This window comes from Cyclopterus lumpus, chromosome 9, assembly GCF_009769545.1.
Source record: "Cyclopterus lumpus isolate fCycLum1 chromosome 9, fCycLum1.pri, whole genome shotgun sequence".
NCBI lineage: Eukaryota > Metazoa > Chordata > Actinopteri > Perciformes > Cyclopteridae > Cyclopterus > Cyclopterus lumpus.
Genome location: NC_046974.1, coordinates 5,083,776 through 5,106,969, shown reverse-complemented (window position 1 = coordinate 5,106,969; position 23,194 = coordinate 5,083,776). Strand labels below are relative to the sequence as shown.

Below are 23,194 nucleotides of genomic sequence, written 5' to 3'. Positions count from 1 at the left end.
ACATCAGCGTCTCGTTACGCAACAATTAACGACTTTCTGAAAAATGTTTTTCCTGCAGCAATAAAAAATAAAATTAAAAAAGAGGCTTGTTTTTATTTATTGTTTTTTAAAAATGTTTAAAACGCCTGCTCTTACCTTGACAGACGAAAACTTTAAAAAAAACAGAAGAACACAGAACACATGGGGGGGGGGGGGGGGGGGGGGGCGAGACGCTAGAGAAGTGGAATAATAGCAACCGGCGGTAGAGACACACCCATCATACAAAAGAAAAAAGGGGGAGTGGAGGTTCAGGTCCTCCTGGTGACAGCCTCATATGAGACCGGGTAAAGTGGTAAAATCCCCTTTGGCACACAGAAAGGAGGCAGACTAACAAAACCGTAAGATTTGAGTGACAGGTCGAGAGCTCAGAGCCGAGCTTATAGGTTCGAGTTAGATCGAGAGGAAGGAATGTGGTTAAAAAAAAAAAGAAGAAGAAAGGGACGACGTTGCCGACGTGACGCCCAACATCAGGGAGTGCCGTGACGAGGCCAACGGTTGAAAGTGTTGATTAAGGAGGAGACAAAAGAGAAAAGAACAACCCCTCCGAGTGTGCCGAGAAGCGCTCCATTCCAGCTCGCTGTTAGGAAGGAATATGTATTTAGCCTTTAAATACTAAAAGTATGTCCTCAAACCGGGTCTCGGGTGACCTGGCACCGGCCCCGAACCGACCGTTAGACCAATAGGAATCGCCTCGAGCTACGAATGTCCCGTCGCTAAGCCCCGCCCACCTGTCGGAGCCCACACACTGTCACTAACTGCACTCCGCTGAAGAAAATAGCAAAAAGGCGGTTTCAGGTTTCTATGTAGAGATTTATAACGTTGTTTTTTTTTGTGTGGAAACTTCTTCCAACCTCTCCGTGTGACGAGTGTTCACTAATACTATTTATTTGTATAAATGTTTACATTGGAGCTGTTCTTTTTATCGTTGTCGATTATTTTCTTGAATGTTTGACCTATAAAATGTCAGAAACTGTGTGTGTGTGTGTGTGGGAAGGGGGTCCTAAAGGCCAGGCAGGAGGTGGCCAGATAAGTGCCCGAACGCAGAGAAAAACAAGTGATTCATCCCCACCCCCCCCCCCTCGAGAGGCTCGACGTGTTGAAGGTTCAACTGGAATGTTGTGTTTAGTCTGTTCGTCCTGCGACCTGCAGACTGACTCACAGCCCGGCTAATGCGGTTTCACCAACCATAACAAAAGAAGTGCAAACAAGGGTAGTTATTACTTTATTACAACAGGAATAACCACAAAAGAAAATGACTGGAAAGCCGAAAACAACACTCTGATCCGAGAAATAAACGAATACGTGGGATCATCGGTTAACACTAGAGGGACGCCGTTACCACGGTTACCGTAAAAGACGCCCACGGACTTTATGTTCTTAACTTGGGATGCGATTGATAATCACAAGAAGTCTTATTTTCTCCCCCCCCCGTTGAAATATTCAAATGTCTAGTTTTTTTCCCCCAAAACACAAATACACGTGTTTTAATATTCATCACATATTTAGATATTTTGGACAGCTTGCGCAAAATGAGATTTTTGGGGCATTACTTTAGAAATGACTGTAGAAAAATAATGGTTTGTTTTGTTTGTTTGTTTACGACAAGGCTGAGCCTTTCTTCATCATCCCCCCATCCCCCATCATTATGAAACAAAAATGGTATTAAAACGATACAAAAGGAAATATTGTCTTACGTGTTGGCGTTTGATCCTTCACGGGGTATTATCAAAGCGCCCCGAGGACAAAATGTAGGCTCATATAATACGCTGCTGCTCGACAAGGGGCAACATGTGACGGTCTGTTGACGGAGTGTGTGATGAGCCGCCGGTGAATTCATGGTTCACTTGCGTCTGTGTGTTTTACAAATTATACGTCCAGAGAGCGCATGAATCCAGATCGGCTAATGACCGGTGCACACGAGGCACAACTTTTTAATTTTCTTAAATCTCAGAAAGCTCTTCACCTCGTTCCACTATTTGCTATGACACACACACACACACTATTTTTTTATAAGTGAAGACGCCTTTGAGAGGAGGATATTTTCTCACTTATTTCCTGCATCATTTCATCTCATCCGAAAAGGGTGCTTCATAGTCGACCAGAAAGGTCACGATAACTGAAAGGGTTGTAGAGCGAGCGAGCGAGCGAGCGAACACACACACACACAGAAATGTCAGAATATAAAGTATCGATGACTTTCAGACCCAAATGTCAAAAGTAAACAGTTTAAAATATTGCAGCAGAACCCAAAGAAAGCAGATTGTGCGCACACAAACACACACACACACACACACACACACACACACACACTCGCTGTTGGACGCCGTCCCCGTGGAAACCGATGCCAGGCAGCAAGTGAGAGGAACTTGAGACGTGAGCGGGGTGGGTGGGAGAGTTGAGGTTACCACGGCAACATGGTCACAGCGTGGAGGCTGGCATGGTAAATAAAAACAACGTTTCTAATAGTTAATGAAGTACGTGTGTGCGTGTTGTACAACTGTAAACTACTTCATGTCGGATTTCCCTTTGGATATTCTGGATTTTGCTCGAAAAAACAACAAACAAATCCTTCCTGTTGTGTATCAGAGGATTAAAATCTACACTTGATGAACATATTAAAGAAAAGAAGAAGCAGGAAGCAGATCTTCTCTCGCGTTCAACCAGCGAGAGAGATACGCTCTGGTCGCAACCTGTCAATCACAGTAAGCCCAACCCTAAAGCACACCCTGCTTTATGGTCTCTGACTCTAAATGGACCATAATTTACTAAATGAACATCACGCTGTGTTGAAGAAGACTTGAAACTAGAGTTTGAGACCATAAACTCATGTTTACAATGTTTACTGAGGGAATAAATCAAGAGAAGTAGAGTCATTTATATAGACTTCTATACAACCAGAGGAGTCGCCCCCTGGTGGTCAGGAGAGAGAATGCAGCTTTAAGACATGAAGCATAGACTTCTATACAACCAGAGGAGTCGCCCCCTGGTGATCAGTAGAGAGAATGCAGCTTTAACACATGAAGCATAGACTTCTATACAACCAGAGGAGTCGCCCCGTGGTGGTCAGGAGAGAGAATGCAGCTTTAACACATGAAGCATAGACTTCTATACAACCAGAGGAGTCGCCCCGTGGTGGTCAGGAGAGAGAATGCAGCTTTAACACATGAAGCATAGACTTCTATACAACCAGAGAAGTCGCCCCCTGGTGGCCAGGAGAGAGAATGCAGCTTTAACACATGAAGCATCAGCTTCACTTTCCAGAACTGACGATTGCCGCCCGGTTGCGTCACAGATGCCACACAACTCAATGTTAGTTTCTAATCCAGAGAAAATCTTCAGCACACTTAATCTTAGAAGAAAAACATGCCGCCTTAAAATTAAATGACAGTTCCCAGATTCTTTTTTTAAACCGAGGTGTCAAATCTCTTCTGGTTCTTATCAGGCAACAAAAAAAAAAAAGCAGAAGTGTTGATGAAGTGACTAGAAGCTGAAACGCGGTCTACATTTTGATCCCAGTGAAGTTATACGTCGTTTCATATTCGTAGCCTCCCCTCAAAATTCAACCTCTAAAAACGTGAGTTTACTTCAAACGCACCACACTCAAAACAAAGTAGACACCAGATGCCTGAAAATGTTTGTTACTTTGAGGTATGTTTCTGGTGTCTGATCACCGGTGATGATGCACCGGGGGGAGAAGGGGGTGGAGGGGTTCTCTAACGCAACACGACAACCGAGTGCAGTACATCTTTTTCTTCCAGGCAAAGAGCTTCTCTGTGCAGCCTGTGTGTGTGTGTGTGTGTGTGTGTGTGTGTGTGTGTGTGTGTGTGTGTGTGTGTGTGTGTGTGTGTGTGTGTGCATGCCAAACAACTCCCACGTCGCCAGCCAAGCCGACTGAGACGAGCCGACTGAGACGTTTCTCGGCCAAATGTCACGAGGCGCCACTACGGCAATTAAAAAAACGGTGCCGAGGATGCTGACGTCAAAAGTTTCGCCTGATGTTTTCAACCTCCATCGCATCGTCTTAAGATTCGGAAAAGGGAGAAGGAAGACACACACACACACACACACACAGATACACAGCAAAGTGTGTGTCTACCCGTCTGTGACCTTGAGACGAGACGAGGAAAGGAAAAATAAACCCCAGCGGGGGGTTGTGGCGTCATTGTGTGTGTGTGTGTGTACACTCCACTCCTCTTGAGAGAAGAAAGTGTGTGTGTGTGCACGTGAGGGAGACGCAGACAAAGACTCAACGACCACTTCGCTCTCTTTTTGTCAGAAACGCGGCTGCAACAGGTTTACTTGCTCACCTCGTTTGGATTGTAAGAAATAGGCCACGCCTCCTCTCTCTCTCTTTTTGTCACACCCTCAACAAAAGGCTAAAAGAGGGTTGAACTTGATTCAGCATCCCTCCTGGAAGCAAATACTAAGGAACAGCAACTTTAAGACCAATACGGACTTCTACATCGTATACTCAAAACACGAGGGATGCCTTTTTCCTTCTTTGCAGTGCTGCAGGAGATGGAAACTTCTCTCCTTGCTTGGCTTTCTCCACCAAGAGGTCAAAAGGTCAAGCTCAGCTGTAACCTCCTTGTGTAAACCAACGCCCAACAGGGAAAACATACGAGGAAAGAGGAGCAGTGATGCAATTGTGTAACACACACCCACACCCCCACCCTCACACATATTTCAGAGGCGACTATTGCACTTTTTACTGCACTTCTTTTACTTCATTTAGTTGGTTTTTGCAGATGTTATAATGTTAATACAAAACTAAACTCAACTAATACATTATTACATTTTTGTTGTTGTATATATTAATTAAGCTGGTAACGGTGGAGCTGCTTTTAAATTGGTTGATGCAAACTTTAATGCATCAACTTTGTAATTCAATAATAAACATTTCGGAGGAAAAAAAACGGGCCATTCTGAGAGATTAATACTTTAAGTATATATATATATATATATATATATATATATATATATATATATATATATGTACGATTTTGAATATTTTGTCACACGAGTACTGCTTTATTTACTTTAGGGTACTTTCACCAACACTGTATTAATCTTGCATGCATGCGCGCATATATATATATATATATATATATATATATATATATATATATATATATATATATATATATATATATTCACTTAAAAGTTGCCCCACAAACCTTTCTTGAACTCCTCCAGCATGGAGTCCAGCTTGGTGTCGTGGAACACGAAGTGGACCGGGTGGTTGTAGAACTTGGTGATGGTCTTCAGCGTGGTGCAGTCGTCCGGGTCCACGAAGGCCAGGTCCTTGACGTACAGGATGTCCACGATGTTGGAGCGCTCGTGCTCGTACACGGGTATCCTCGTGTACCCGCTCTCCATGATCTCCGACATGGTGTTGAAGTCCAGCACGGTGTCGCTGTGGATCATGAAGCAGTCGCCCACCGGCGTCATCACGTCCTCCACCGTCTTGGTGCGCAGCTCCAGCGCGCCCTGGATCATGTTGAGCTCCTCCTTCACCAGGTCGTTGTAGGGCTCGGTGACCTTCAGCATCCCCACCAGCTTCTCCCGGTTGTACACGGTGCCGATCTCCTGGCCCAGCACGCAGTCCAGGATCTTGCTGATGGGCCACGACAACGGGAAGGTGAGCAGCATGAACAGCTTGGTGACCATGATGGTGTTCGCCCCGACCGCGAGGCCGTGACGCGAGCACAGCGCCTGCGGCACGATCTCGCCGAAGATCACGATGCCCACGGTGGAGGCGATCACGGCGCCGACGCCGGACTTGGTGAGGTCGTCCAGCAGGATGGTGAGGCTGGTGTTGGTCAGCACGTTGCCGAGGAGCAGCGAGCACAGCAGGTAGTTGCCCTTGCGGCGGATGGGCTCGATCTTGCGCGCGTACTTCTTCTCCTTGTCGGTGCCGCAGGTCTGCACGATGCGCAGCTCCATCGGGTCCAGCGCCATCAGCCCCAGGTTGAGCCCGCTGAACATGCCGGACAGCACCAGCAGGAATGTGATGAGGATCACCTGCAGCCAGATGGGCAGCAGGGACTTGGCCACCTCCACCACGCGCACCCTGCCGTCCTGGTCGTCCATCAGGTACCACGTCTCCTCCTTCTCCGACGTGTCGCGGACGCACAGGGCGAACACCTTGACCACCTCGCTCTTGCGGAGCTGCTTGATCCGCAGGCTGACCACGCCGGAGGTGTTCTGGTTGGTCACCGCCATGGACCCCTTCACCTCCACGTCCTTCGTGAGCTCGGAACAAGTCCTGTTGATCGGGGCCGTCAGCGCGCCGAAGGTGTCGTCCTCCGTGTCGCTGGAGTAAAGTTCCGTGAACTTGATGAGCGACGAGGTGTTGGGCAGCAAGCGGAGCCCGTAGAACCTGAAGAGGGTGTCGCTGCCCTCGGTCACCTGGATAACCCCTCTCTCGGTGGTCCCGGCCGGCGTGTCGCTCTTCTCCAGCCGCATGCCGAGGATCCGGGGCCCGCCCCGCGACTCCGCCGCCGGGCCCTCGGCCCGACCGCCCGAGAAAACGCAGGAAAAGACGAGTAAAGTCAGCGTGAACCCCCGTCCACTCGAGTCTATCGCCATGTTTGTTTCGCTCTCTGCGAATGGGGGGAACTGACGTCACCTACTCGTTTTCCACTCGAGCCCGCCCCACGCTCATTTGCATACCCGCTGACATCGGAAACGCAGCCAATCGGCGGGTGACACGTCATTCGACCGAGCCCCCTTCAGTTATCATTTTTAAGGTCGACCGATATTTTTGCTTTATTTTATTTATTTATTTGCTTTTAAGGTGGACTGGGCGGGGGGGGGAGGGTTAAAAATAGTTTTTTTTTCTCACAGATTTGTTTTTAATGACACATTTCGAGGTGTGATACCACAGACAAACCACATGTTTTATTTATGTTTTTATTTATTAGTAATATAAGCTGAACGATATGAGTGCTTATCAATACAGCTGGATTCCCATTTAATGCATTGTCCTTTTTACATTATTTTTTATCAGCAACAATCCAGATACAGTATAATGGCATTTCAATTGCAATTACCTTTACTTAAAATTAATTTCCAGTCATGTATTAAAGGATACATGGGATTAAAACGATTTTTAAAAAATACTCTTATTGTTGCTTGTTGGCGTCAAATCATAAATAGAATAGTTTCCTAGGGGACAGAATATAAGTACACATCAGTGAATACAACTAATTGACATTAAACTATTTTAATTTTTAAATACAGTTAAATACCCACATGTTTATTTTGTTATCATGGTCCCTCTTATGATTTACAAGTAATGGAAACATCTGAGTATAAGATGACAAAGACCACAAAACAACAACACAATAACTGATCCTAAAAAAGGAAATCTGAGCAGTCTCTTGTTTGAGAAGTGCTGAACCAATGTATTATTTCTTTAAAATAGAGGAGAATGCTAAATTTAAAAAGATCAAAATACACAAATATCTTCTTTTTCTTTTGAAACATCCGTCCATGTGAATGTCTTTTCTCAGAACACAGCTCCACCTTCTGGTCAGATCACGAATGTGCAGCCTGGCTGTGTGAATGGTGACTTCAAATTATGAATTTGTTTTGAATGAATTTACTTTTGTGCAGATGATGCAAACGTGTTGTTGTTGTTTTACTGACCAACCTGCAGCTGTATTTGAATTATTTTTTAAATATATTTTTCTTTTGTTTTCGTTTCATGCATTGTCAACACATATTTAGTTGATTCATTGCAATGATTAAAATGTACATGTTTTTTATCACAAGGAGCTGTTTAAACTTTATTCAAGTTAAAGTATAGCACGAATACAGTGTAAATATCGCACTACATTAGTCATCATGCAGAAAGGCCTCTTTTAAAGTATGCCAACATAGCTCATTGTGTTTAATCTAACAAGGTTTCATATTTCATCAGATGATACACTGTTTAAATCTCACTTAGAAATGCAACCTAATGTATAAAGTGTTATGAAATGAGGATGCTGAAGTAAAATACCTTGTGCTTTAGTTGTATTTGAATACATAAATTACGTCCACCGGTGAAGAGGAACGAAGAAGAAGCAGATGAAGCTTTATAAAGCAGAAATCTATTTAATTGTTTCCCTTTATTGTTTCCCTACAGACGAGCGCATTAGAGATGAGCAAACGGACAAAATAGTTCAACATCCTCAAACCTTGTAATGACCCCCAGGTTGTGTTTCCATCCAACAATCAATTTCTGTATTTGAATTTTTGTATTAGATTACGACATTTCTTTAAAAATGTGTATGTGCGACTCGTTTTGATAACTGCAACTGCTTTAAAGTAAATACACCACCAACATAGAATTATGTAATCTGTGATAACACAATAGATGAGAAAAAAAAACACTTTTGGGGCATTAAATATTCTCAAAAGCTTCTTTTTTTTTAAAAGCCAACTCAATTGAAAAAAAAAAGCTCAAAACATTAAAACGATAATCTAAAGATGTGACTTTATGCATTTTGGCGACACCTGGTGGCCACAACATCCTTTGAGGAAAGTTTGGTTCAGTGAGGCTGTTTGACTTCATCGGTGAGTTCAAAGATTAACTTCCAACATATAGAAATGTACTGTCCCGTCACCGGTCTGTTTATTCTGCCATGACGTCATGTCATGTCACGTGACTTACACCCAGTGACATTTCCAATGCAATACAGAGTATTTTACACCTCTGGCTCCGAAAAGCTGAAAAGCTGATGGTTTCATTCATAAGTTCACTATACGGGTCAAACTTATTAATCACTTTACTTATTTTTTGCTAATGTTTTTTTTTTTGGTTAATGAAGGTCAAAGAGTAGAACTTTAACTTAACGCTGCGCCCACGGGAGGGGAGCGGAGAGAGAGAGAGAGAGAGAGAGAGAGAGAGAGAAGGGGGGAGGAGTGGAGAGCACGAGAGAGGGAGGGGAGCGGAGAGGAGGCGGGTGGTGGAGGAGAAGCCTGGAGGAGAAAGAAAGGAAGAAGAGAACATTAGCCCCTCGCCTCCGACCGCAGTTGGGACATTTCCGCGTCTTCTAACCCAGGACGCTGTTTGGAGGACGCAGCGCGCACGAGACCGGGACGCACGGTAAGAAGACGCCACTGTGGGTTGACCTTGGAGGCGTCAAGGTGAATCGGGGTGCTGGAGGGTGGAGGGGGGGGGGGGGGCGTTAAATGCCTAGATGGATTTTTTAAAAATTATTATTTGTGAGGGGTGGGGGAGAAAGGGGAAGGGATGGAGGAGGAAGAGAGAGAGAAAGGCAGACAGGAAGCTGCCTCACTCTCTGCTTCCGAGTCCTCAACTTTTAGAAAGTAACGGATTAAAGTTAAAGAGAGAAGAGAGTCGGTTTGTTTTGGGTTGGAAAACTTCCCTTTCTTTCTTTTCTTCTCTCAAAACGACTCATTTGAGCGGGGTTTGTAGTTTTTTCCACCCACAACTTCTCCAAAAACTTCTTCCAGGCAACATGTGTTTTTACTTTCTTTCTTTCTTTCAAAGTGCTTTTTTTTTTTGTGCAGGATTCTTCTGTATTTTTTGTTTCAATTCACAAAAGGAAGGTTTGCTTGCAGTCTGAATATGAACGGCCCCCGTTTGTTTGTGGGAGTGCTGATGAGATGAAAACTACGTGTGCAGATGATGAATATCAGTAATCTGTGGTGAGCAGGGATGAGTAGCTTTTTCATTGCGCAGGGGGGGGGGGGGGTGTTAAGTTTCTATTCAGGGTGAAGTAGTTTCAGACTTAAGGAGACGTTCAGCCATGATGCTTTTCTTTTAATAAAAGCAGCGACAGCACAGTGTACAAATACTCTTTTGCAAGTAAAACTACTACAGTCAAAAAATAGTAAAAATAAAATTAGAAAAAAAGAAGTTAAAGTACTCCTTATGCAGAATGGCTCATTTCAGAATCGTATATACATATATATATGAAATGGTTGAATTATAAATATCGTTGCATTCTAATGCCACTGGTAAAGCTGGAGCTTTTGCGATTACATCATCTTTTTTTTTTTTTTTTTTCTGTGCTGATTTTTATATTTCGTATTGTTCGTCTGAATCTGCAAAGTGCGTCAAATACACACTGTGGAGTAAAAAGTACAATGTTTTCCTTTAAAAAAAAAATATTATAAAGAAGAAGATTCGAACGCTCACGTAAAGTACAAGCGCCTCAAAATGTGTACTTTTAAGTGTAGTATTTAAGTAAATGTACAAGGTCAAAAAGGTTAAGGGGCCCCTGAAAAGTCTGAAATAAGAAACATTTCATAACATTTTATAAAAATCCACACAATGTTTCTGTGCTGCTTTGTCACAACCTGAAACAAAACATAATTTTCATACCTTTTTATGTTCTACTTCTTCGCGCTCTCAACCTGATGGATATCTTCATGCTGCAATTGATGCAGCGCTCCTAATCTGTAATCCCGAGTGGCGAGTCCCTTGTTTGCACCTTTACACTCCCCAAACATCTCCCTGAACAACGTGATCGCGACTCCATCAGTATGCAACGTCAGCATGTCCAGCATCCAGCGGGCAAAAGGGAACCGCAAGAAAATGCATGAGCATGAAGCTCCGCCCCCCTCAGCTACTCTGCAAGTTTCATTAATATCGAACGTGTCGTCGGTCAGAATTGCACCAAATTCGACACGGCCCTCCGCGGGGTCCCCGACAACACATACACATAGTTTGAAGTCGATCGGATTAGCGGTTTTCGAGATATGCAAAAGTACACACACGGACGGACTCGCTTCACTCGACGTGATGGATGAAAGGGAGTTCTGGTGTAGTAGAGGACATACGACGCATTTAAGGGTAAGTTGAGTGTACAAATTATTTAGAAACGTGACTAAAATAAGTCCGAGGTGCTTCCTGAGGGGAGCATGAATGTCCGTACTCGATTTCCTGGCAATCCATCCAGCGGTTTGTTGAGATATCTCAGTCTGAACCAAAGCTGTGAACCGACAACAAAGGAATAAAGAAAAGCAACGAAAAATAGAGGAATATGACCAACATGAATTTGATTAAAACCCATTTTTAGATGTATTTTACAAAAGCAACGCGCTGCGGAACGAGGACTTGAATGTTGTGATGAATTGAAGCAGGAGTAAGATAAAGAGTGTGTGTGTGTGTGTGTGTGTTACAGGCAGTTAATGAGAAAGAAAAGCGTTGTGCATGGGACTGAACCTCAGCAGAGGTCAGGTGAGGTAAATCCTTGAATCTGATCTCCTTCTATCCAGTTGCACAAATGAATCTGTGTTCCCCGTCGCAGCTCGAAGGTCGTCCGCCGTGCCGTCGGCACGCCGCCGCGTCCACCGGGTCTTTTGTGGGGCGCACTCAGGAGATGATTGAGCGTGGAAAAAAAAAGGTCAATCAAAATGTCATTATTTTTTATTATTTTTTTAATCAGGTAAGGTGAGAGGAGGAGTGGCTTCCGTGACCTGAGAGGTCAGGTGAATTATTCAGAGGTCGATTGTTCGGGGCCTTTCGGTCGTGGGCTCCGCGCCGCGTTGTGTCGCGGTGTCACAACGGCGTCTCACTTTTCCACACTCTTGCTTTTGTTAACGCTCGTCGTCCGTGGAGAAAAGAGGTCTCAACGGGCGACGGCTCTGTCCCTGACCCCTTAAATCAGTTCATTTGTTAATGCTCTCAAAAGGCAAAAAAAAGAAGAAAAGAATATATATATATATATATATATATATATATATATATATATATATATATGCAAAAGATTGAGACGGTTTGTGAGCGGCGACTTATCCTGCGATCGCAGGTTCACACAGCAGTTAATTAATCAGTAACTCACGACGCAGCTGGTTGTTTATTACACCGAGTCGTCGGTTGGATTTAAAGCGGATTATTCCAAAGTACCCAAGTTAAAGTAACACCTGACTCCGGTGCTGAAGCTCATTTTGACTACTTTATGCTGCAGATTGTATGACGGCGAACTCGTGCCAACGTGTGAATGAGGTGTGGCACTAATCACTGGCCATAATTCTGAGATATTGTGAGACGATTAATGGTGGAAAACTTAAGTTCTGATACACACATCTGTATTTTCTCCTTTTATCTTTTGATGCAATATTATAAATGTACCTCGCGGTTATTTAAGTGAAACCATGGAAGAAGTTTTAAAGGAGAAATGTCTCTTTTGTAGAACTGCTTAGAACTTACATACAACCTGTAACATGCGAGTTCTTCTATGGTGTTTCATCATGTGTTTTTAATGTAAAATCTTAATTTGTAACCACAGCCGTCATATAATTGTAGTGGAATGGAACCACTCAGGTAGAGTGCACATTCCTTGTACTTTACTAAAACACTTGATTAAATATACTCACTTATTTTCCACCAGAGCAATTGTGAAGAAATGAAATGCAATTATTGATTTTGGTGGTTGAATTTCTGTGTGTGTTTTTTTTTTAAATCACATTATACTAATTAACGTTTAAGACGATATGTGTTAGAATCTAAATGGAGACTTCATGCAGAAAAGAAGGACTTTTTTTTAGTGGCCGCCCTGCATAGAGTTAATGTGTGTTTTTGTCCCTTTTGTGGTGAAGGTTCATAGCTGAGGCTCTAAATTAGCAGAAGAACCAACAAGCTAAAACAAATATATGGTCTGTGTGGTTTAGTGGCACAGAGGACAGAAGGGACCTTCAGCCCCAAAGTTATGCCTCGGATCAGCATCTTCCAGTTATGAGATAAATTAACCAACAACAAAAAGTATCTTTTAGTTGCAGCCCAATAATATGTTATGGTAATACAACTTTTATGGTATTCGGGACACATTACGATTGGAAAACTTTAAATTTGAATACCATACCATATGATTAAATAAGTATTCTGGAGGGAAGATACACGTAGAAATGTCCTCATAATAACAATGACAGTCGATATCTTTATGCTTATAAAGTTGCGTGCTGGTCTAAAAACTGAAGTTGCTCTCAGCCCTTGATTTCCACTGGAGTTGCCGTTGGGGGGCAATTAGCAAGAACTCGCTATCGGTGCTACTTCCTGCAATTGTTGAGTTCATGTAACCGAAATTCTGAGGGCCAGATATGGAGAAACGGACACAGACGGCCAGTTTGAAGTGTTTCGCAAAAATCAACAGTTGGAGCTGCAGTTTTCATACAAGAGGGAAGTTTACCCGTTCAGACTTTTAGAAGTTACAAATCATCAACTTCAGAAGAGGAAAGCTTTAGTTCCTCTGGGCTTGTCGCTATTATTAGCTAGCAGCCTGATAAGACAAGTACCTGTTGAGCGAGACGAGACAGAAAATGTATGCTGGTGGATTTCAGAAAGCTAACTAACTAACACCAAGAGACAAAAATGTCCTAAGAACACAAAGACATCAAAATGACAAGAAAAAGATGCAAAATAACCAGAAAAAGCTACATAGAGATGCAAAACTACAACAAAAAGAGACAAAATGACTAAGGGACACACAAAGAGACACAAAAAGACCGCAATCAGATGCTTAATAGCCATACACTGATTTCAAAATGAACACAAAGAGATGCAAAGCAACCACAAAGACACATAATGACCTCAAAGAGATGCAGAATGACGACAAAGAAACACTACTAAGGGATGCAAAATGTCTATAAAGAGATATTAAATGACAAAAAAATCAAAATGACCCCCAAAAATAGAGCAAGTGACTCCAAATGGGAACACAATGACTGGGTCTGGGTGTCTTGGTCATGAGTACGGGGGGGGGGGGGGGGGGGGGGCTCAGGGGCCCTTAAAGTTTACCTGAAGCTCAAAACATGCTGGAAAACGCAGCAGCTGCGCCCACCGAGCTTATCTGCAGCCGCAAGGTGATTGGCCGATCGACGGAAACTATTACGCAACAACTTCCTATCTCTGTGGCGTTGAGAGAGAGAGGAAAGTTATTCATCGTTATTCAGGTTACCCCTTTTATTAGGCCATTGACATGCAGTCGTCCCCTAAAGTAGCTTTTAAAATGTATTATTCCTATTTAAATTAAGACTCCGTGATTGTTATGGCTGCATAATTCTCTAAAACAGAAATATATCTTGTATTTTTTGGGGGGGGATTTGAACAAAAGGCTGCAACTCTTTTAAATAATTTAATGAACTCCTCCTCTAAGGGTTGCTCAACACCTCCATGATGCTCGTTCGTGTTTATTGTGCACTTTTGTAAACGCTGTTGCCGTCGGCCATTTTTATTTGTACACAAACACACAAACCTACACACACACAATAACCTGCACACACACAGACATGTACATACACAAACACACTAACCTACACACACACACACTGACCTACACACACGTACACAAACACACAAACCTACACACACACAATAACCTGCACACACACAGATATTGTACATACACAAACACACTAACCTACACTCACTGAACTACACACACGTACACAAACACACAAACCTATACACAGACACACACACACACTGACCTACACACACATACACAAACAAACACACTAACCTACACACACACACTGACCTACACACACATACGCACACGTACACAAACACACTAACCTACACACACACACTGACCTAGACACACATACACAAACACACAAACACACTAACCTACACACACACACTGACCTACACACACACATACGCACACATACACAAACACACTAACCTACACACACACACACACACACACACACACTGACCTAGACACACGTACACAAACACTCTAACCTACACGCACACACACACTGACCTACACACACGTACACAAACACACTAACCTACACAAACACACTGACCTACACACACGTACACAAACACACTAACCTACACACACACACTGACCTACACACACGTACACAAACACACTAACCTACACAAACACACTGACCTACACACACGTACACAAACACACTAACCTACACAAACACACTGACCTACACACACGTACACAAACACACTAACCTACACACACACACTGACCTACACACACGTACACAAACACACTAACCTACACAAACACACTGACCTACACACACGTACACAAACACACTAACCTACACACACACACTGACCTACACACACGTACACAAACACACTAACCTACACACACACACTGACCTACACACACGTACACAAACACACTAACCTACACACACACTCACCTACACACACGTACACAAACACACTAACCTACACACAAACACACTAACCTACACACAGACACACACACACACACTGACCTACACATCAGCTGTTGTTGGAGTAAGTAGAAGGATAGCCATCTTTAAAATATGTTTTTTACAAAAGGTCCTCAGTCAGTTCGATACTATACAAAGGCATCTGTCTACACACACACACACACACACACACACACACACACACACACACACACACACGCACACGCACACACACAGGAGATAAAAGGTAGTTTCTTTCAGCTGCAGACCAGCGGTCAGTTTTGATAATAGCGCACTGTTCAGTTTGAGAAACCAGAGATCAGTAATCGGACAAGACGGCCATTCATCTGCGTGACCTCTGACCTCTGGAGCCAGTCACAGGTGGCCGTGACACCGGGATACTGTTACTGCTCCTTTTGTCCGCCTAAAACAGCATTGATTCCAATGTTTGTCGCCCGCTCTTTAGAAAGTAATCGGTTGTGTGCGTGTGTGTGTGTGTGTGTGTGTGTGTGTGACGGAGAGACGGAGAAGTCGGACGTACAGCTGAAGCGTATTTTTTTTATTGCTTGTGATTCAAGCGCCTCTCCCCCCCCCCCCCCCAGCTTTGTGTGGCTTTTAAAGCTAAATGTGAAACCGCTTTTGACCTTCTGACCTATTAAAACGTGCAACGTGCCGAACATCCGGCTGGAAGTGGAACCCGAGTATCGTGTTGACAGTGTGTCGTGTTTTTTAATGAGATCACGTTTCAGCCCACAATCGTGCGGCCTGAATTAAAAAAACATATTTTCTTTGGGGGGGGGGGGAATTGACGTGCGGCAGTTACGTGTTAAGTTACGCTCATGTGCACTAAATCAGCGGTGGATTGGAACTAAATACATTTACTCGAGTACTGTACTTAAATACGCCTTCAATGTATTTGTAACTTGAGTATTTTTCATGCTACGCAAACTTTGTACTTTTAATCCACGACTTTTCGGAGGAAAATATATATTTTTCTACAATTATCTGTCAGCTTTTAGTTACTTTTCAGATTACCAAGTAAAAAAAAAAAAAAAACACTTATCTCCAGATGTGTCGACGTTGAATATTGTGATAAAGGGATGACGTGTTTCTGCGTGTGCTTTGATCTTTATATAGAATATGATGCAAAGGAGTTAAAAACATCTCTCCAGCAGTAAAATGCAACGTACACATGAAAGCATCAGAAACATCATATTAAAAAACCGACTGCTCAATCGCTTCTTTTAATACTTTAAGTACCTTTTTACTGATACTACTACCATTATATTAGACACAAATTAGATTTTTGGTGGTGAGCGGAAAGAGAGAGCCAAAGTCGTCCGTAACGTGGAAGGATACGGAAATCTAGATAATCACCTCCATCAGCATTTCGCCTTTTTCCAACTCAGTTGGGTTTAAAAGTACTTAAAACATTTTTTTAAAGTACTTAGTTAGGTTTAGGAAAAGGTCAAGAAATACTTTGTTTGGTTCTGGGCAACAAAATTATTGTGAAATATCCACGAACAGCTGGTGGCTGGTTGTTAGTCCCGCCCCCTCCCCCACCCACCTGGTCTGTGGGCCTTGTTCACGATGAAGTGGATTACACACTAAATACCTATTAATTAAGGCGCATTATTTCCCGTAGGTATATTGCTACGAATGCCGGATGAGGACAGCCTGATCAATAAGCGTTTGCGAGGAGCTTGATTGACAGGTTAGTCATCCAATCACGACGAAGCTGTTCCTAGTGTGCGCTCGCAAACCGGCTAACGTTTTTTTCCCCTGATTCTTGTGTTGTGGATACATTGCATGCAGGTAACGAGCACTTCTGGAACAGCTGTGTTTGGTTCCCAGTATCTCCATTACTAATTCTCTGGGCCCAGTTCTGTCTCTGCAGTGTGTGTGTGTGTGTGTGTGTTTGTGTGTGTGTGTGTGTCTGCACTGTAGTAAATAAAGCCTAAAAGCATAAATAAAGACACACACACACACGCAAAAACAATAACAAACATGTGTGTTTTACAGAGCCTTGGCATTCATGTTAAAACACACACACATACACACACACACACACATTCTTCAACAAACACATGTGGCAGATATTTATAGCTCCAGCACTGATGTCACTTTTGCAACCAAAGCTCCAAACTCACCACTTCCTGTCTGGGAAACCTCCACATGGACTGAGGGCACACACACACACTCACTCACACACACACACACACACACACACACACACACACACACCACACACACACACACACACACATACACACACACACACACACACACACACACACACACACACACACACTCACGCACACACTCACACACACACCCTCACTTAAGACAGCATTTAAGTTATTGTCCCTGGGGAAAAGATATATATATATATATATATATATATATATATATATATATATATATATATATACATGGTTGCTTAACGGGGAGAGAAGAACATTAAAGAGGCTCGATGGCTGACGCAAACCTGGAGTAATAACTTCTGGATGGAAAAGGAGGAAGTTAAAGGCAGATGAATTACGCGAGTCTTAAAAAACGTTCCCTCCTCCCTTTTCTTTCTTTTTAAATAACTTTATTTCCCTTTATCTGAGTGTCCTCGCTGTCGTGAATAAAATGTATGAAAACCTCTTTTCATTTCAGTAGATCAACAAGGAACAGGTTATTATTATTATTATTATTATTTTTAAAGATATATTTCCTTATGGTAGTTTTATCTGCATCAGCAATCTCATTTTTACATTTTTATTTTATAATAAATTAATTAACGATTCAATCAATGATTGAATAATCCTAAAGGCTGACTAAAATAAACTTGACGTCAGGGGTGGGATTCGAACCCACGCATGCAGAGCCCCAGGGATTAACCTAACCCGCTCTCTTGTGTACATTCTTACTGCTTCTATTGTTCGTTTTCATGTAAAGTGTTTTTAAAGCTCTATACAAATAAAACGTATTGTAAATATTAATATTATTAAATGAGTTTTTCTGGTGATATTTTTTCTCTCGACGCACGGTGGACCTTTTTTAAAAAAAAAAAAAAAAAATAGATAAATGTAATGGATGTTTACACCTTCTCCGCTTCCTCATAAACACGTCTTCCAGTCAGATAATTAAAAGAAATTTTTTTTAACATTTTTTTAAAAGGAAACCTCAAACGTGCTTTAACCATCATTTTAAAAAAAGTGAGGAGCGATGACCTCATAGGGCACTTCACGGAAAAAAATGTCCGAATAGCAGCCGGCGGCCATTAAGTCATTCTCACTTTTAACAGCGATGGTGATTAAACTCCACAGTTTCCAGGAGAAGGCCGATGTTTGACGCGTGCGTGTGTGTGTGTGTGTGTGTTTATATCCGGGTGATGGAGATATGTGGAGGCGCAATGTAACAGCTGTCTCTTCTTCTTCACAGGCAGCTATGGTGGATGGATAGCAGGAGGAAGAGGACGAGAAGATGACGTTCTTTGGCGTGGAGTGCGTGAGGAAGAAAGAGAGAGGTACGGCCCGATGGACGTGACTCATCGTGAAGGATCCAGCGTGTTAGCGCTGCAATACAGCGGCTGCAATACAGCGGCTGCAATACAGCGGCTGCAATACAGCGGCTGCAATACAGCGGCTGCAATACAGCGGCTGCTCCAGAGCTTTCTTTCGTATCGTATGAACTTCCAGTCGTCAATACGCACTGTATCTGATGTTATTTCAATTAGTTTTTATCAAGTTATTAGTAAAGTTTTGAATAAACTGCTCTGAAAAAATGGAAATTGGCAACTCGATATATAATAATCGAAAGAGAACGTCCTTTTTAAAAAAAAAAAAAACGCACCTTTAAATCAATAACAATAATGTCTCTCTTGTCTTTTCAAAAACCAGAGCTGGAGAGGAAACTCCGCGCCAACGACCGCGAGTACAACCTCTCCTTTAAATACGCGGTGAGTTGTCGGGGCGACTCTTCGTGGAGGGGGGGGGGGGGGGGGCGTGTCTTGCTGCTCCAGCGTCTGTCCGTTATCGGAGCCAGAGAGACAAAAGAAGTCCAGGTGGCTTCTGGGTAAATTAATTATCCTCAGGGTTTTGTTCTCCATGTTGCTGCAGTCACAGTCAAAAACGCTATTATAGATTTTAAAGATGCATGAATGCATGGATGAGTTGGAGGCGTTTCTTGGTGTTTTCTGATTGGTTCCCCCCCGAGGCGTGTCGGAGGCCACACTCCTGAGGATTTTATGACAGGAAATAAATTATAATTTTTTGTTTATTATAATTTTGCTAGAATATTAAGTGGGTAAAACAAGGGAAAGTTTGATATTTATACAAAAATACCAATATGGTTGTAAACGCATGAAACCCCCCCCCCCCCTTCTCCTCGTGAATGTATGTAAACATTTATAGTCCGAACAACGTCCGTGGGCGGTGTTGTTGTTGTTAGTGAAGAGTGATAAACGGAGCCGGCCTCCTGATAAGATCCACCTGGCACAGAGAAAGTTTCCTCCCACCGGTCTAGACTCTCATAAAGTCGGTCATCTTTATAATAATAATATTTCTCCACATTTGGATCCGTCTGAGGATCCCTAATCTGCTTTTCCTGATCCGATGTGAGGTCCTGGGACAGAGATGTCATGTGTGTACAGATTGTAAAGCCCTCTGAGGAGAATTTGTAATTTGTGATATTGGGCTGTATAAAATAAACTGAATTGAATCGAATTGACTTTGTTTAATATCGTGCGAGGTCAGAATAAAGATAAGTGACCTTTCTCAATGACGGCCTCCCGAAAATGTATCGGTTTGTTTAATCACAAGCGTATCGCTATTGACACTTTCTCACCTTTTTAAAAAACTTTTTTTTTTTGTTGCTTTTCTCCTTTGACACGTCAGAATCAATATTTAGTTTATTTTTTCCTGCGATCGGCGCCATCATGACGGGCGTTACATAAGCGTTGATAGATTTAACTGAAGGTCGTTCTTCTAATCTTGTTGATTTGATAACGTGAACCCGCCCGTCTGTTAACGTCCCTGACGTGCACACGTTGCCCTTCGACTATCCAGAAGGACCGCAAAACGAAGGCAAACATTTGTTCAAGCCATTGAATGTGATTACCCAGCATGCTTTCTTGTCTTATCATCCAGGATACATATGGCCAGATTTCCATAACATGTCATATAAACGCTGTCCGGGGTGTGTGTTGTTCCACCGGTGGTTGTTTATGGCCAGGTTATGCCCCCCGGTGTGTATTGTCTTTTTTATTTGCTGGTTTTTGTACATTTTCTGTCCACATTTTATTTCCCTGTTTCGATGGTCGTACGACTGGACAACCAACACGGTGCTGAAACATAAAGCTTGAATTATCTCGTTCAGGGGTCCATAACTATATATATATATATATGCGATCCCCCGTTCCTAAACTTTATCCCCCCCTTCTTTTTTTACGCTCTTCCAGACGAACGCCATCAAGACCTCCAAGTACAACCCCTTCACCTTCCTGCCTCTCAACCTGTTCGAGCAGTTCCAGAGGATCGCCAACGCTTACTTCCTGTTTCTGCTGGTGCTCCAGGTGAGGGAAACAAACGCACACACACACACACACACACACCACACACACACACACACACACACACACACACACACACATGCAGGAATAAACATACAGGCTGCCATCCAACTGCCCCGGGCAAATATTATGTGAAATGTTTGCTATGTCTCTAACAATGAAATGCAGATTGTGGCCCTTTTTAATGTGATGTCGTCTCTGCTAATGTAACTTACTGTGAGACGGTGGTGGAAGAAGTACTCCCGATATTTTACTTTTACAATACTACAGTATGAAAATACTGCATACAGTATACAAAAAAAAGTCTCCTTAGTAAAAGCACAACAGTGTTATCATCAAAATACACTTAAAGTACCAAAAGTAATTGTATTCCCTACGCAGAAGGTAACATAAATATGAGTTTCCTTTTCAATTAAAACCACACAGACCGTCTGTTTTTTGTTTTTTTTAATCGTAGGTGAAAATAAAGTATTTCTAACTGAAAGCCAACGCGACTGCTCTTCCTCGCGGTGCGTTCAACCAAACAGGATGTGCATGATCACGTGCAGTGAGATTAAGGAAGTGTGATATCCAGGACGGAAATTGCGTCATCGAGCGCAAGAGCGGTCGTGTTGCGCAACACAGGGTGTGGGGGGGGGGGGAGGGCAACAGCGGTCTAAAGAAGCGAAAGACACTGTCTTCATCGTACATTTTAATAAAAACAACAGGAAACCACTTCTAACCAGTTCTAATCGGCTCCTCGTTGTCACATGTTTCAACCAAATCTCATTTCAATCTGGAACCAAGTTTTTTGAGAAACGATCAAAAATGGAACCGTCCAAATCCTCAGCAACCAATTATTGTTATTATCTAAAAAAAAAACACAAATGTGCACATTGACAGGCATGTAACAGGCTAATCCCCCGTTAGCCCTTAGTCTAAGTCCCCGTTAGCCTGTCAATGTGGTTTTAACAAAAAAAAAAACACATTTGTGCACATGTTAACAGGCTAAACCCCCCCCCCCCCCTCTCGTTAGCCTGTTTACAACATTTAAACAGGCTAACTCACCGTTAGCCCATTAGCCTGTTTAAATGTTGTAAACAGGCTAACCCCCCCCCCCCCCCCCTCTCGTTAGCCTGTTTACAACATTTAAACAGGCTAACTCACCGTTAGCCCATTAGCCTGTTTTAAATGTTGTAAACAGGCTAACCCCCCCCCTCGTTAGCCTGTTTACAACATTTAAACAGGCTAATGGGCTAACGGTGAGTTAGCCTGTTTACAATGTCTGTCAATGTGTTTTTTTGCACCCTATTCACTCATTATAGACTGTTATTTTTTTTATTATATTTTTATTTTAATTTGCACTTTTTCCCCACTTTGTTTTGCAACTGCTGCACAACAGTTTCCCTCGGGGCTAAATAATAAATAACTGTATCTTATCTCACCGTATCTTGATAAAGAAAAGCGACGTCATCTTAAAGTATGAACTTGTCTTTAATTATGCGTATGCATACATCGGGGTTGCGCAACATTTTGATCAAGACGTTTGGACGCTAAAGGGCACCGAAGACTGTTTTTTTCCTGTGCGTGTTCTCCAGGTGATCCCTCAGATCTCCTCCCTGTCCTGGTTCACCACCGTCGTGCCGCTGGTTCTCGTGCTGACGGTCACGGCTGCCAAGGACGCCACCGACGACATCGTAAGCAAGCGTGTTTTTTTTCTTTGTGGAGCGTTTTCCTCTTTTTAACAAATTAAAAACACTTTAGATCTTTGAGGTGTTCGTACAATAAACAAAGATCTGCCACTTGGTCTAGACCGGCTTTAAATCCCACGTACTGATAAAGATTGTACTAGATTTTATAACCTTTTTTCCACTTCCCAGATCACATTTGAGATATATATATATATATATATATATATATATATATATATATATATATATATATATATATATATATATAATGCTTTACTACATTTCAGGGGGAAATATTGTACTTTTTACTTCAATTTAAATACAGGACCAAATATACAAGATCTCTCCTGCTTTTATTGTACACAGTGATAACAGTATAACTAAGTACATTTACTAATGGAGGTATTCTGCTCTTAATGGTATGTTATCTTTGTTATAAACTACTGCTGTACACTTACTGAAGTACTTTTAATTAAAGTACTTCTTCCACTTATGACTGGAACCAAGATGTGTTCATACCGAATATTGCAGTGTGTCGCAATAATGAGGAAGCAACGTTGTGACATAAAATAAAAATAAAACATCTTGTTATATCGTGAAGACGATCTTTCCCCAGAGACAATAACTTAAATGCTGTCTTAACACTGATTTACACATTATTGTCAGACTGTGTAAACCCTTACAATAAACATGAGCAAATATATTGATGTTATACATCAAATTAAACATCAAATTAAACAAGAGAACTTAATAATATTAAAACAGGACC

At 42.4% G+C, this 23,194-nt stretch overlaps 2 protein-coding genes across 5 annotated transcripts in view; one reads left to right on the top strand and one right to left on the bottom strand.

Moving 5' to 3' along the window:
- Positions 1-6,656, bottom strand: part of LOC117736879 (metal transporter CNNM4) — a 30,599-nt gene extending 23,943 nt beyond the window's left edge. For all 3 annotated transcript variants that reach the window (XR_004609996.1, XM_034542515.1, XM_034542517.1), the window contains exon 1: positions 5,217-6,656. Coding sequence is in view for 2 of the 3 variants with exons in the window: in XM_034542515.1 (XP_034398406.1) it covers positions 5,217-6,630 (1,414 nt within the window). In the remaining variant the exon portion in view is untranslated. The remainder of the gene's footprint in view (positions 1-5,216) is intronic.
- Positions 6,657-8,953: 2,297 nt separating this feature from the next.
- The window catches only part of LOC117736878 (phospholipid-transporting ATPase ID-like), a 31,162-nt gene continuing 16,921 nt past the window's right edge, over positions 8,954-23,194 (top strand). The window contains exons 1-6 of one of the 2 annotated variants that reach the window (XM_034542514.1): positions 8,954-9,136; positions 16,844-16,912; positions 18,628-18,712; positions 19,086-19,144; positions 20,645-20,758; positions 22,333-22,431. In XM_034542514.1, coding sequence (XP_034398405.1) covers positions 18,670-18,712; positions 19,086-19,144; positions 20,645-20,758; positions 22,333-22,431 — 315 coding nt within the window. In that variant the 5' untranslated portion in view covers positions 8,954-9,136; positions 16,844-16,912; positions 18,628-18,669. The remainder of the gene's footprint in view (positions 9,137-16,843; positions 16,913-18,627; positions 18,713-19,085; positions 19,145-20,644; positions 20,759-22,332; positions 22,432-23,194) is intronic. The other variant, XM_034542513.1, reaches the window with a different exon arrangement.